Source organism: Alternaria viburni (assembly GCF_023758015.1).
Source record: "Alternaria viburni strain BMP 2772 chromosome Unknown scaffold_11, whole genome shotgun sequence".
Taxonomy (NCBI): domain Eukaryota; kingdom Fungi; phylum Ascomycota; class Dothideomycetes; order Pleosporales; family Pleosporaceae; genus Alternaria; species Alternaria viburni.
The window spans coordinates 218,381-231,589 of record NW_026055780.1 but is presented as its reverse complement, the minus strand read 5'-3'; the positions used below and the strand labels follow the sequence as shown (position 1 = coordinate 231,589).

General features: G+C 52.6%; 5 protein-coding genes across 5 annotated transcripts; 3 read left to right on the top strand and 2 right to left on the bottom strand.

Annotated features, from left to right (window-relative positions):
• Positions 1 to 151: 151 nt before the first annotated feature.
• J4E79_005721 (uncharacterized protein) lies at positions 152 to 1,539 on the top strand (the record flags this gene model as incomplete). Its single annotated transcript, XM_049354599.1, has 2 exons — positions 152 to 519; positions 603 to 1,539. 2 exons carry the CDS (start codon positions 152 to 154, stop codon positions 1,537 to 1,539), a joined length of 1,305 nt encoding a protein of 434 aa, XP_049210722.1.
• A 6,007-nt stretch (positions 1,540 to 7,546) lies between these two features.
• Positions 7,547 to 9,217, bottom strand: J4E79_005720 (uncharacterized protein; the record flags this gene model as incomplete). The annotated part of the gene is made up of 3 exons (XM_049354598.1): positions 7,547 to 8,456; positions 8,508 to 8,919; positions 8,974 to 9,217. 3 exons carry the CDS (start codon positions 9,215 to 9,217, stop codon positions 7,547 to 7,549), a joined length of 1,566 nt encoding a protein of 521 aa, XP_049210721.1.
• A 545-nt stretch (positions 9,218 to 9,762) lies between these two features.
• Positions 9,763 to 10,368, top strand: J4E79_005719 (uncharacterized protein; the record flags this gene model as incomplete). The annotated part of the gene is made up of 2 exons (XM_049354597.1): positions 9,763 to 9,802; positions 9,857 to 10,368. The coding sequence occupies 2 exons, from the start codon at positions 9,763 to 9,765 to the stop codon at positions 10,366 to 10,368; spliced, it is 552 nt and encodes a 183-aa protein (XP_049210720.1).
• Positions 10,369 to 10,436: 68 nt separating this feature from the next.
• Positions 10,437 to 10,646, top strand: J4E79_005718 (uncharacterized protein; the record flags this gene model as incomplete). The annotated part of the gene is made up of 2 exons (XM_049354596.1): positions 10,437 to 10,520; positions 10,572 to 10,646. 2 exons carry the CDS (start codon positions 10,437 to 10,439, stop codon positions 10,644 to 10,646), a joined length of 159 nt encoding a protein of 52 aa, XP_049210719.1.
• Positions 10,647 to 10,923: 277 nt separating this feature from the next.
• On the bottom strand, positions 10,924 to 11,629 carry J4E79_005717 (uncharacterized protein; the record flags this gene model as incomplete). The annotated part of the gene is made up of 3 exons (XM_049354595.1): positions 10,924 to 10,943; positions 10,995 to 11,376; positions 11,429 to 11,629. 3 exons carry the CDS (start codon positions 11,627 to 11,629, stop codon positions 10,924 to 10,926), a joined length of 603 nt encoding a protein of 200 aa, XP_049210718.1.
• Between the last annotated feature and the right edge of the window lie 1,580 nt (positions 11,630 to 13,209).

Below are 13,209 nucleotides of genomic sequence, written 5' to 3'. Positions count from 1 at the left end.
GCCCAGCGCGATCTGCTTCGGTCCTGCCACACAACGTCCTAATGCCTACTTTGTTCTTGCGATAGCGTGCCCCCACCTCCTCGACTTCGCGGACATGTCTAGCAACTCTCCTTCAACAGCAACAACTTTTGGCCCATTACCTTAGCTAGACATGCTTGCCTCCAGGAAGCGGCCCACGCCGCTGCTGCTGCTCTTCGTCCTCGTCCTCATCGGAATATGGTACCACAGCAGAGACACTGAACGCATATACCTGCAATGGATGTCCTCGATTGAGTCGCGCCCTGCAAAGATACCCTCCAACAAGACCTTAGGCTTCGGCGCCGTCGTAGTCGTGTCCAAGGATGGCTCCTCGCGCCGCAAGCCACTCCTGCAAGCTGCCAACGTCACCGACATCGACCTTACCATCCCGACCCAGCCAGAATGGACAGAAGGCGACGTCCAGCGCTTCATCAACGGTCAGGAAAAGGCGCAGAAGGGATCGATACTAGCGTGGTTAGGGCACCACAACGCGCTGCGCTGGTAAGTTATATCGACGCCGGCATGCCACCCGTCTTGGCGTGCATACAGCCACATCGAGCAGCTGCTGATTCGCTATGATTTAGGTTCCTAGATTCAGGCCTCGAGACGGCTCTCATTCTCGAAGACGATGTCGATTGGGACATCCGCCTGCGCAGCGTCCAGATACCCCTTGCGGCAAGCGCTGCCCGACAGCTCCTTCCTCCACCACGCGCTCAACACCCGGGCGTCAACGCCGCCAGCAACCACACGCAATACTGGGGCGACCAAGATGCCTGGGACCTGCTCTATCTCGGCCATTGCGGAGACTACTTCGACATTGTCACCGAGGACGGCCCAAAGACCGACCGCCAAAACTTCAACCTGAGCGCTATGCCACACATTCTATGGCAAGACCCCACGCTTCCATCTTGGATCAACCTGCACCCATTTACACAAGACCTATTCCGCCTTTTAGGCATGCCCGAGAAAACGCGCGTCATGCACCGAGCCAAGTTCCCCCTCTGCTCCTTCGGATACGCCGTCACACGCCGCGCCGCCGAACGTCTCCTCAACGATCTCGCTCCGCCGAAACTGAAGAAGTCAGGAGCCCGCGCATTCGACGTCGCCCTTCTTCACGCCTGCAACAAGGGAGAGAACACGCCATCTCCTACACCAGAGTGGCAGAAAGCCAACCCTCGAAGTCGAAGCAAATACCCGAGCCCGGGATTACGGTGCTGGACACTGAACTCCGAGCTATTCCATCACATGCCTGGTAAAAGCGAGATTGATTCAATTGGAGAGAAACTTGGCGAGGAACATAGCCTGCCGCCAGTGGACCTGGCAGCCCAAGCGCAGGTCGTATATCGAAACGAGACCACAAACATCGACTGTGGATTCTGGAACGGAGCCTTCGCATTCGACGAGGACGATACCGAACGGCTACACTTCCTACAAGAAAAGGTCGGGAGACAGGGCAACTGCCTTAAAGAAGGCAAAGACCGAGACGAGATCACATACCCGCCTCAAAAAGCGATGACGTGAGAAACCCTCAGCACAACATCGCATGTCACCTTCCATGTACATATTAGATTTCACGACGAGCACATCTTAACAGGATACCCGGCGTTATAGACACCACGGGATTTACGGGCGTTTAGCAGGAGCATCAACTAGGATTTCATCGGCGACATGAAGCCTCAGGACAAGGCGCAACATGATCTTTCTGGATTTTCTTCTCTACACTTCTTAGGGCACTATACCATAGCGGCGATTTCATCCATCAAGGCGTATGTATGCGAGGGCATGGTTTGGAAACCGCCTTTTTGTCACAGTTTACGATAGCTTCTATCAACGTTACTTTGAGCGCTTCATGAAACAGATTCGCATTGCATTTTCTCATGCTTCTTTGCCTAGTGACGTACACATATGCAACCCTCAGAACTCCAATGCAACGACCACAAAAAGTAGCGCCGCTCATTCGGTACACGGCAGCACAACACCAACGATCGCAATACTAATCTTCTCCACTTGCAACGTGTGGGGCCGTACTCAACCACCGCGCAATCACCGACGTCACAGCGAAACCACCAGGTCTCACCACACACAATCAGTGATCATCGCCAAATCCCCCGATGACCAAGAAAACTTTTCCCATCCACCATCCACATCCTCTTCACGGCAAATCCCACATCCCATATCACCAACCCGTCCTCAACAGGTCGCGTTGGTTCACTTAACTTTCACCGTACCTGTCGATCTGTCCAGCTCGTTTCGGACAGCGGACAAAGCAAGCCTTATCCTAGTCCGGAAGTGACATGTAGATCCTTGAACGCGGTTTGGGACAGCGACGTGTATGGTGTGTCTGGGCGTGAAACAAGCTTTATTAGGGCCGATGGCCACGTGTTTGTGATAGGAGAGGGAGAGAGGGAGATTTGAGGGGGGAAGGGTAGGCGTTGCTGGAGGGAGGGTGAGGTTGGGGAACGTCTTTTTGTATGTGCGCTTCTGTGGTGATGGTCCGATTGCGATGACTTTGGTATGGACTCATGGTAGTTGGCTTGGGTGCGTGATGACGCCGATTTGCCAGCGGAGTTTGAACAGGTACGTCTTCATTCTCTTTTACGGTGTGGTGATGCTGATGACAAGGAATGACTTTTTGCGTCCAAGTACATCTCCATATGGTTGCCTTCGAGGCAACCTGATGGGATTGCGGCCTTCTGAGTAGGACTTTCGAGGGCCTCTGGGTGACAAGACCGGTTTGCCGCAGTCTCGCTGATTACAGTTCGATCTGTGGCCATCGCCCAAGACTGTCCTGCCTTGGCGCTTCAACCTCTGGTGCGAGCCATAGAGACGGTATTGGTCCAACTTTCCTTATCAAGTTCCAATCGTAGTCGCTCACTGTCCCTACTACATCCCATACGTGGAATCCAGTCTTCCGATAAGCGCGTGCCAAAGCTCATCCTTGTTGGTGAGCACTGCGAACGCAGAAGCCAGCACGACTTGTTGAATTTGCGACGACCTCTGTTCTTGGACGAGGTTGTGGTTGGGGAAGCTGAGAAGCTTCGTTATGATAGAACCCCCGGATTCCGACATTGGATCCTTGTCAATACGGAGGCATTCCTCTCTGCACATATCCAAGGCAGCCATGAAAGGAGTGTCGACTTTTCTAGATCCTTCCTCAAAGGTTGTTATACCTGAAAAGTCCATGGTCTTATCGCTCAGAGACAGATAGGGACTGAAGCCGGCCTTGAGCAGGACATCGATCATCTTGAAGTCTGCGCGTCTCACTGCTAGTTCGAGGAGCCTAATCCCACGCCGGGCTATAGCACTCCGAGAAGCCGCCAGTCTTGATAGAAGTGGCTGCAATAAGTCCCTATGTCCATATGCATCCATGAGAAATCTCCAGTCGCAATCTCGGTTTTCAGTCAATATCGTAGCGCCGAGCCCACTCAAGGCCTTGACAACAGCTTCGCGGCGAAAGACAACCGCAATTTGTAGTGGTGTCAATTCTTCAGGACAGGCAGAAAAGAGAAAGCATTTCCCATAGAGGTCGTGCTGGTACTTGAGCGGTAACCGGGCGTCGATATCTATCCCTGTTTGGCTGACTATGTCGACCAGAGGTAAATTTCCGTCCACCACTGCAGCATGTAAGAGGCTCAAACTAAATGCAACCCATATGGGAAAATCTCGACCGGACAGAAGCAAGGACTGGAGTAGACGTAGCTCGTACTTGTTGTCGAGATCCCTTGCAATCATTTGGAGCTTTTCTTGCGGTATTGCGTATTTGAGGAAGACTTTGAGAACGGGATGGCCGACACAACTGAAGTCTTGATCTATGAATGACAGGTAATCTCGCAAAACATCCTCCTTGGGTTTGCCATCTTCAATCTCCAAATGGGCATATTCGAGGACCCAATGCCGTATGTGATCATGGAGCGGCCGGGGACAGGACGATGGCGTCGTGCTGGATTTGGAAGAATGACCTACTGACGCTACGGCTAAGGTCGAGTCTACATGTTCGAATCCAGACTCTGAAATTGTGGTGGAAACAGCGTTTGCGACAGACTCGCTAACCGGCTGCAGAGAAGGATCGCGCTCAAGTATCCCTGGGCTTTCGATGAAGTCGCCACTGGATTCTGGATGTGGGCCGCAGAGCTCCAACTCGTGATCTAGTCTTTCGCCCAGCTGATAGTCTTCGGTGTTTGATACTGGTGCAGGTGAGGTTATCTCGATATCTTCGGGCGTTTGAGGGCGAGGCTGCGGATGGAATTCTGTATAGCTTCTCAGCTGGCTGTAATAAGCGAAGAATCTATCGACTTACGCGACATGCAACGACCAAGAGTTGTCTCGCGGTGCCTAAGCCTTTGCAGTTCGATTCTCGTTTGCGAAATCGCGACGCCTCGGACTTTGACGACGGTTGGGCGGTTGCGCTCGTTTAGGCGACCGAGGATAAAGTCCCATTCGCTTTTTCGCACATTTTTCGAGACCCGCCATCTTCTGAAAGATCTTTCGTATTGTGGTTTTCTTTTGACGAGTCAGCGAGGTAATGTCTGGGGTTGGGAATCGCTCACGTTCGAGTAAAGCCTTGCTTGGACATGGCACGCATGACTTCAGACAGCGGTTCATTTTGCTCTACGTATAGTTTGAGGATGTCTTCTTTTCGCAGGTTCCACTCTGAATTGTCTGCTTCAAGTCTTCTGGGCATCTTGTAGCTCATGCGCCAATGCCATAGGCTTTCCAAAGTAGTCTTGATTTCGAGAGTAAGACTTTTGAACGACTGATTCTCTGTCGCAAGCCAACTGTAAGCGACGCAAGGCTGAATGGGCGTAAACCTTAGTAATGATCTGAAAGAGTTTGTAGTAAGTCTTGCAAGACGGATAGCTGAGAAAGGCGTATGGTGTTTGAGCGTATCTTTGATTGTGATGTTCGGCGCATGGAAGGTGCGAACGCGAATGCATTCGAGAAGGGAATACGGCATACGGCAGGCGGTAGGCGGCGCCCCATTGGCCGCTTTCAGAATCATCTACTGTACCCGCATAGAGCCATCGCAGCGTCAGACTCGACAAAACGGTCATGGCCATCGTGCAAAGACTGCGCCTCCGTAATCCCAAGCCTTCGACGATTGGTAGCTGCCAGAATCTTCGGACTCGGTCGACCACGTAGTAAGTGGAGTAGATCAACAGGCTACAGCCTGCAAACGAGATGGGCAACAGGGCATGCATGTTCGTGAGTATGTGCGTGAGTATGTGCGCTTAGGGTCTCTAACTGCCTTCCGATCCTCTATCTCTAGTTCGAGCAATTTACCCCTGCGCGGCAAGGGTTTTGCTGCACACCAACATTCCACGTTGAGCACTGTCCACGAACGCCGCTGGGCGCGCCACATTGACGGCCCACGGACTGCCACCTGCATAGTACCGTTCCTACACGACCAACAGGCTGGTTGCAGTCGTCCCGACCCCTGCGGCTCGGTCATAGCATACAGTTTACGGCTTCGCCAGGTTTTGATGAGATGTCCTGACAGGCTGGAATAAGAATCCTTCTTGCTTCGCGCTTCAGCCGTTGCGAGGGTGCAACCCCCGCGAAGGCTGAATCAAACCTTGGAAGCATCACAGCGCACCGACTGGCGCCATCTAGCTGCGCAGGAATGATTGGTCGCAACCAAAATCCTCACTCCGACGGTTCGTATCCGGCAATCTGGGTCGCCATCCTACGCCTGATACATGATACAAGCGACGATGTGCGGATGTTCCGACAGTGCTGTGCAGACTGGCGTCCCGACCCTCTTTGGATTGATCAGGCGAAAATGGGTCGCCAATGTGGTTGGCCGTCAACACAATCTTCTATCAAGGGTGCATGACGTTGCCGCTCTGTCTTGAAGGCTGGGAAATAAAAATCGGTGTCATGCAGTCAGGCATGCTTGCTTCATGGTGGAATCCCGCAGTAGCAGGAAGTATATAACAGTCATCGCTCGCTCCTATTCCCAAGATCAAGCAGCAGCCGCAAGATTCCACTAATTTGAGATCTGTCCATACGGCAGGGAGCGCTCTGTCAATTCTATCGTCATTGCACTCGATTTCTAGAGCATGGCACTCGACACCCAAAGCATCGTTGCTATCGTCGCTCTCTTCGTCACGTGTCCACCAACTATATGGCTTCTCTACAAACTATATATGCGGCGCCGAGCTCGGCAGGACCTTGGTGTGCATACATCCTCTCACACCATATTCGCCCGCAGCTAATCTGCCTAAGAAACGAGCGCTATTCTTCCGATACACACACCTCCTCCAAATACACCGATCAGAAGTCGGAACATCTTACTCCAACACCAGCGTTCGCATACGTGGTCGCTACATACAACCATCATGCTCGAAGATATGGCGTCTGCATACCATCATGAGTCGAGATGTACATTGGCACACCTTCACGTGTATAAATCCAATACTAACTCGATATGGATAGGAGAATCTAGTTCAGCGCGAAGCGTCCTCATGTAGATGCGGTCGATCGCTCGAATTTTCGGATAGCGTATTGGGATGCAGACACGCCGGGTTATCGAATGCGGACGCAGACCTTGCCAATATAGTAGACGTCGTGAATGATGGCGAACATGAGGAGGTGGGAGAACTAGGCGTTGCCTGCATTATACGATATGATAAGATGGGTGCATGTAGACAACACCGATAGCATGTCGGTCTTCAGGTTGCACAACACCTTGATGGTGCTCTCTCATATGTGCCAATACGAGGCACGCTCTAGCGACTCTGTCTCTACAAGATATTCCAATTCTATGCTCATGGCACCACAGGTCGCTTCTTGACAATGGACGGTTTTAGTACCCTCTGATACCGCGCCATATCAAAATCCCCATCTTCCAGCTCTTTACTATCCGGGTCACCAGCCCAACAAAATGTCCGACACTTCTCGCGGACTTTCTTATCGTCATCCAAAGTCGCCTCGCACCAAGTCCAGATGTAAGCACCAGTCTCGTACTCCTGCAGACGCTTGAAATGATCTTCCTTCTCTACTTTCCACACCACGCCCGAAACTTCCTCATCACTATTTCCAAATATGAGCGCTGGGTATATGCTCCACATTCTGACTCTGAACCCGGTAATGGTTGCAGGTCGTGTGGTGGGAAGCTCTGGAAGGCTCAGGACCGCTTGTAGGACTTCCGGGTCCATAAGTGAGCCGTACAGGAACATGTTGCAAGGACTAAAGGATTGATCAGGTGGAACTCGTAAGGCATTCGTACTGTGACCATGCTTTGTTTGAGATGGTGGTGCTGATACTTTCAGGTTTATGGCCTTTGAGGCGGGCTTTGGGGCAGGCGGAAGAGGCGGTGGGGTTGGAGCAGGCATGGTAGCAGTATCTATAGCACTGTCGCGTTCGTGAGAATTCAGATTATCGTCACAGAAAGATGAGTTACGGGCTGTGTGGCATTCAGCGCGTCGAAGAAGGCTGCAGCCTAGCGTCCAGCGTGCACAGCCTCGGGCATCGTCGGCCCCCGGGCCTGTGCCGGGCCCAACTACCGCAGCGCAACAACAAAACAACGCTATCGCTTCCTCTGAACAACGACCCTCACTCCCTGCGTCCCCGGCTTCGCGCGCGGAACAAAGCTATCGAGGTACAGATCAACGGCATCGCGCCCAGTCTCAAACAGCGCGCACTCGAACCGGCGAAAGAAACTCGCAATGCCAATGTACAAATCCGCATACGCAAGCTGCATGCCCACACAGCTCCGCGTACCACGTCCAAATGCAATCAGGTACTTTGTTAGCGCCTTTCCATCTGGTGCCTTTGCATCGTTTGCCCACCGCTCCGGCACGAACGCGAACGGATCGGGGAAAATACTTGGATCATGAGAGGCGGTGTAATGGTCCATGCTCACGATAGTCCCTACAGGGAGCTGGTAGTCTACTTCGGGGGTGTGGTAGACCATGGGTGTTGGTGAGAGGCGAGGGATGCGCTGAGGAGTGCCGTAGCCGAATCTCAGAGCTTCGTTGACCACGCCAGTCAAGTACGGCAACTGCATCAACGCGTCGAGATTTGGGATGTGATTTGGATCTGGAATCGCTGCATCGAGTTCAGCGCACAACTTGGCCAGCGTCACAGGATTGGCGAGAAGGTGGTACGAGCATGTCGACAGCGTGTACATTGTTGTTTCGATGCCTGCGCCGATGACGGAGATGGCTTCGTGCTGCAGGCGTTTGGTGGAGAGTTCGCTGGGCGGGAGGTCGGACTCGAGGAGAGCTGTGAAAAGAGATGGGATGGCCATTGTCTTTTCCCCAGAGGCATGTACGGCTTTGGCGTGCTGGATTTGCGTCTCCATTTCTTTGTTGAAAGTCATGACGGAGCGCATTGGCGGCGACAGGAGCACGACGAGCCAGTCTGGGAGCAGCTTCAGGGATCTGATCATCCATGGGAATTGCGTGATGAAGTGAACAGGATCGAGAAGATCAACCCTAAAGCGTGTTAGTCATGCTACGTGTATGATTCGACATAAGGTGGCATACATGGCGTCGGAGAATTGGGCGCGAAAGTCAGGGTTCAGGATAAAGTCATACGGCTTCTCGAGACAGTATCCGACGACAATGTCTGAAGTGAAGGCGCCCCACATATTATTCAGGTTCATCGTCTTTCCGTTGGCGACGAATTCGGAATCGATGCGATTGCAGAGACGATCCATATGACTCTGGACGTGAGGCGAGTACTGAGTTATCTTACGTTTAGAGAAGAAGGGGTTGAGCGCGCTACGACGCAGACGATGAAGACTGTGCTCAGCAGTAGCAAACGAGGACATCTCATTGTTGAAGCGGTGCTCGAGATGCTTCAGCTTGTCCGAGTGGCGAGACTGCGCATACAGGGTATCGTAGAAGGTGGGATCTTGGATGTGTACTTCGTTTGGACTAACACGCACGATAGGCCCTGCAACGAAGTGGTGAGCAAACAGCATTTGCTTCCTGCACCATGTAGACATACCGTATTTCTCATGCCATTTCTGGTATTCCCACATGAATTGACCACCGGGCGCCTTGAAGCACTCATAGTACGTTTCGACCCATTGCGTCAACGCAGCAAGCCTAGGACCTGGAACGCTCCGCAGAGGATGGAAGTAGAGACGATAGATGGAGACGTAAAGTACGTATAGCGTGAGGAACACGCTAGACACAAGTCCAATCCGCCCGTAGGTCGAGGACACAAGGTTGTGGAAGAGTTGATTCATGACAGAATTCTGAGGATCTCAACCGCAGGCTGTTCGCGCAGACATATTGTATCAAAGCTTTCGAGCTGTACAAATGTGCACCTGAAGCTGCAGAGTGCTGACTTGAAGCATGCATGGCAAATTCACTGCGTTTGGTGGTCGCTGAGTAGGTGAAGATGACCACGCAAAGTCATTGCAATCGGATCATGACGAGACGGGCGCGAACACAAGAATGTAATACACGGACCAATCTTACAGGATGCTGACCTTGCATTAGTGTGACGGGCCGCGGGTGGGTGTGCTACAGCCAATTAGGAGCCATCAAAATAATCATAAATGTAAACATCAAGCTGTGCCACGCTCGTGCACGCTGCTTAGAAATGGCAGCTCGGTGCTTTCCTGCTAGACAAGGCTGCAGGTGACCGTGCAGTGTCACGTGGCTACTTAACTCAGGGAGTGACAGCCATGGAGCAGAACCATGATATTGGCCGGCTCGCGCTATAACCGACTGCATCTAACTGCGACCTACATACCATTCTCACCATACCCGCTGCACCTCCGACAACATGCCTGGAAAGACGTATCTCATCACGGGAGCTAACCGCGGTACGTGCCTTTGACCTACTTGGGATTGCTAAACTGATTTGACTGGATATGCAGGCATCGGCCGCGGCATGTTCGACCATTATGTCGCCCAGCCAAACAACACCCTCATCGCGGCAGTGCGCGATCCTGCCGGTGCTCAAGCCCTGCTCGGTGTTTCGAAAGGCGAGAACACCAAAGTCCTCATCGTCAAGATCGATTCGGCATCCAAGACGGACCCATACGAGGCCGTGAAGGGCATCGACAAAATCGACGTCGTCATCTCAGCTGCTGGTATCGCGCCGCTCAACACCGTCGCCGATGTGCCACTCGAGGAGTTCGAGAACGCTCTCCAGGTCAATGCCATCTCCGTCATGATACTGTACAAGGCGACCCTACCCTTGCTCAAGAAGTCAGACTCGGCCCGCTTCGCCTTCATCAGCGCTGCTGGCGGCAGTATCAACAACATGCCTGAGTTTCCTTATCCCAATATCAGCTATACCGGCTCCAAGGCGCTCGCCAACGTCATGGTCCGCAAGATGGGTATGGAAAACGACTGGCTGATCACGCTGTGCATTCATCCTGGGTAAGATATCTCTAAGCTTGTCCTGCGATGCCGACGTTGACATGTCGTGTGAATAGCCTCGTCCAAACAGACATGGGCAACATGGGCGCACGCGCTTTCGGTCTGGAGAAGGCACCTCTCACCCTCGAGGACAGCAGCAAGAACACTGCGCACATTGTGAGTTTGATAACTTCTCTACAGCGTTGTCTGTCGTTAACGGGGCTCTAGGTCGATAATGCCACCAAGAAGGAGCATTCTGAGCAATTCTTCAACGAGACCATTGACCGCCGCTACCCTTGGTGAGACGAAATGTTTGATGGTAGAGGGAGGATCGTGTCTGGACAATGTGAGGATGGGCATATCGGACGACTGTGCGACGTGGAACTGGTCTTACGAATTAGTATTGTAGTTGGCATATCGAGATAAATCATTTGCACCCGACGCCTTATGAGGAAAGTTGCAGACAGCGGTTACTGTTTATTATTAGCCCGAAAAGCCATGAGTCCTTTTAACAGACTCTGTGTTGCTTCACCGTACTTTAGCCTTTGCCAATGCTCACAACAGCGATAACAAATCCTAGCTATTTTTCGGGCGAAAGCCCTCGATCCTTCGCTACGAGAGCTTCCTTGAATCTGTCACAGCTCAACTTACCTTTCGCACGCTTGTTCAGATCACCACCATGTCGGACCAGGACCTCTACTACCTCCATCGAGCCGAGAGAAAAGGCCATATGCACGGGAGTCCAGCCGTGAACATTCATCGCGTTGGGATTTGCACCGGCTTTGAGTAGCCTCGACATCACCTTCACATGTTTACCAAGACTGGCCCTATGCAGAGCTGTGTTGCCGTCACTGTCGGGTTCATCGACGGTGTACCCCGAGCCCAGCAGAAGACCTACGAGGCTGTCATGACCGGCCTCGGCCGCGATGTGGAGGTTGGTCTGAAAGGGCTCGTCGTCGTCGAGGTCGTTGTCTTCTCCAATGCGGCCATCGACAAAGAGGTTGGGGGTGATTATACGAGTGTTGATTTGTGACTTGCGCTCATGTTAGTGATTCGCCAGCTTTATGACACGTCTCGAAATTTACCGCATCACCGCTGCTTTCAGACCCAGTTTGGGCGCGGCTCGCTCCGATGTCAGGCCACGCGGTTCTGTTTGTGTCTTGATTGGAGTAGAAGCCCCCAGCGTCGTCAGTACTGAAGACCATGGCCTCGGCTGGAGGGTCGTGGGGCCATAGCACAGCGTGACGTGACTGTGTCATAGACGGTGGGAAGTTGAAGTCGGTCATGTTCATGTGCGAGCTGCATGTCACTCAGCCAGATCGCCACGCCATAGCATTGAGAGTATCTTACCGTGGTCGCAACGATGGCGAAATAGGCGAATCTTGAAGTTGGCGGAGCAGCCCTGTAATTGTGACGTCCCCTCGTAGTGTGTTGCCGTCATTGGGGGTCGTCGATGGGGGCATCGGGTCTTGCTCCGACGTCTGTAGTCCAGCTGCGTGAGGGTGAGATAGCCTTCCCTCGCTGCCCCATGCCAGCACATCGTGGTTTGACTGCGGGCGCGGCTGTATAATTGGCCCGCTCGCTGTAGCTGCAGCGGACGGTGCCGCCGCTGTCGTGAATGGCTCTCCTCCATTTTTAGTCGCCTTCTTGCCTGCAGTGCCCGAACGGTCAGTATCAAAGGGCCGAGTAGTCGCAGAAGCCTCAATAATAATAGAAGGCGCGCCTTTGACTCGGACTAGGGCCCGGCCTTGGTTCGGGCCTTCTAGCAATCTAAATCACTTACTGCGAAAGCGTCGCTGTGCGTGTCGGTTCTGTATCTTTCGCCGTTCCACGGCATCCATGGAGGGTTGCATTGTTACGGCACGGGCAGGTGGCTTGAGCTATATAGCGAGCAAGAATGGCTAAGACTCACGTTAATGACTGCGCACACGTGCAGGGTCTCAGGCACCCGCTGAAGACAGGGCCGAGTGCTGTGGGTGATCTCAGCCCGGCTCGGAGTTTGGCACTACTCTGTCTAGCGCCGAGAGCTAACCTTGTTTCGGTCTAGACTGATCACGTGATAGCCACGCCGTCAATCAACTGCCTACCTAGGTATACAACACACTTCGCATGATGCTATATCTTATTCTATCCACAAGATTACAATGTACACATACACGGTGAGAGCTTCAAAGCAATACTGACGACTATTCAACACATCGCTATCTTGTGTGATGTACCTAAGTAGAGTTGCGAACTCGGAAACTACTCTCCGTACACCATAGGAGAATCATCCAATTCTGAATTTGATTGTCTTCCGTGCAATAGCAGGCGACTTTGTTAAGACCGCAGGCGCGTATTTCCATATGCGTGTCGATTTGTAAACACACTCATTGGCAATAAGTGCCTGTGAGCATTGGGGGTTGCAGACGAAGGTATGCGCGGCTGAACGCCCAGCGAGGTCGATATAAGGCAATCAGCAAAGGCAACCAGTGTGGCGTTTCTAGCGTTCCAGGCCAGCGGAACTCGTCGAAAGTTGCTCACCCGAAACGTGGAGAGCGGGCCGTCGATTATGTTACACTAATCATGCAAGGTCAGCATCCCATGGAATTGCGGCGTCGTCCGTGCATCAAGTCCACATTTGCAACGCAATATGTCTTTGTCTTTGTCTTTGTATCTGCTGACATTTCAGCCGCAATTGCTCGCGCTTGCGATTGACCGAGCTGACAAAGATGCAAACTGTGTCACACGTGCGCGCTCCTTCGAGTTTGGCTTATCAATTCAGCCAAACATGATCGTAGGTCTACGGTTAAGTAGACAACTGTGCTGATCAAACAACCCATACATGTCACCCTTCTCTGCATTGTTCTCCTGCTTCAAGTCCGAC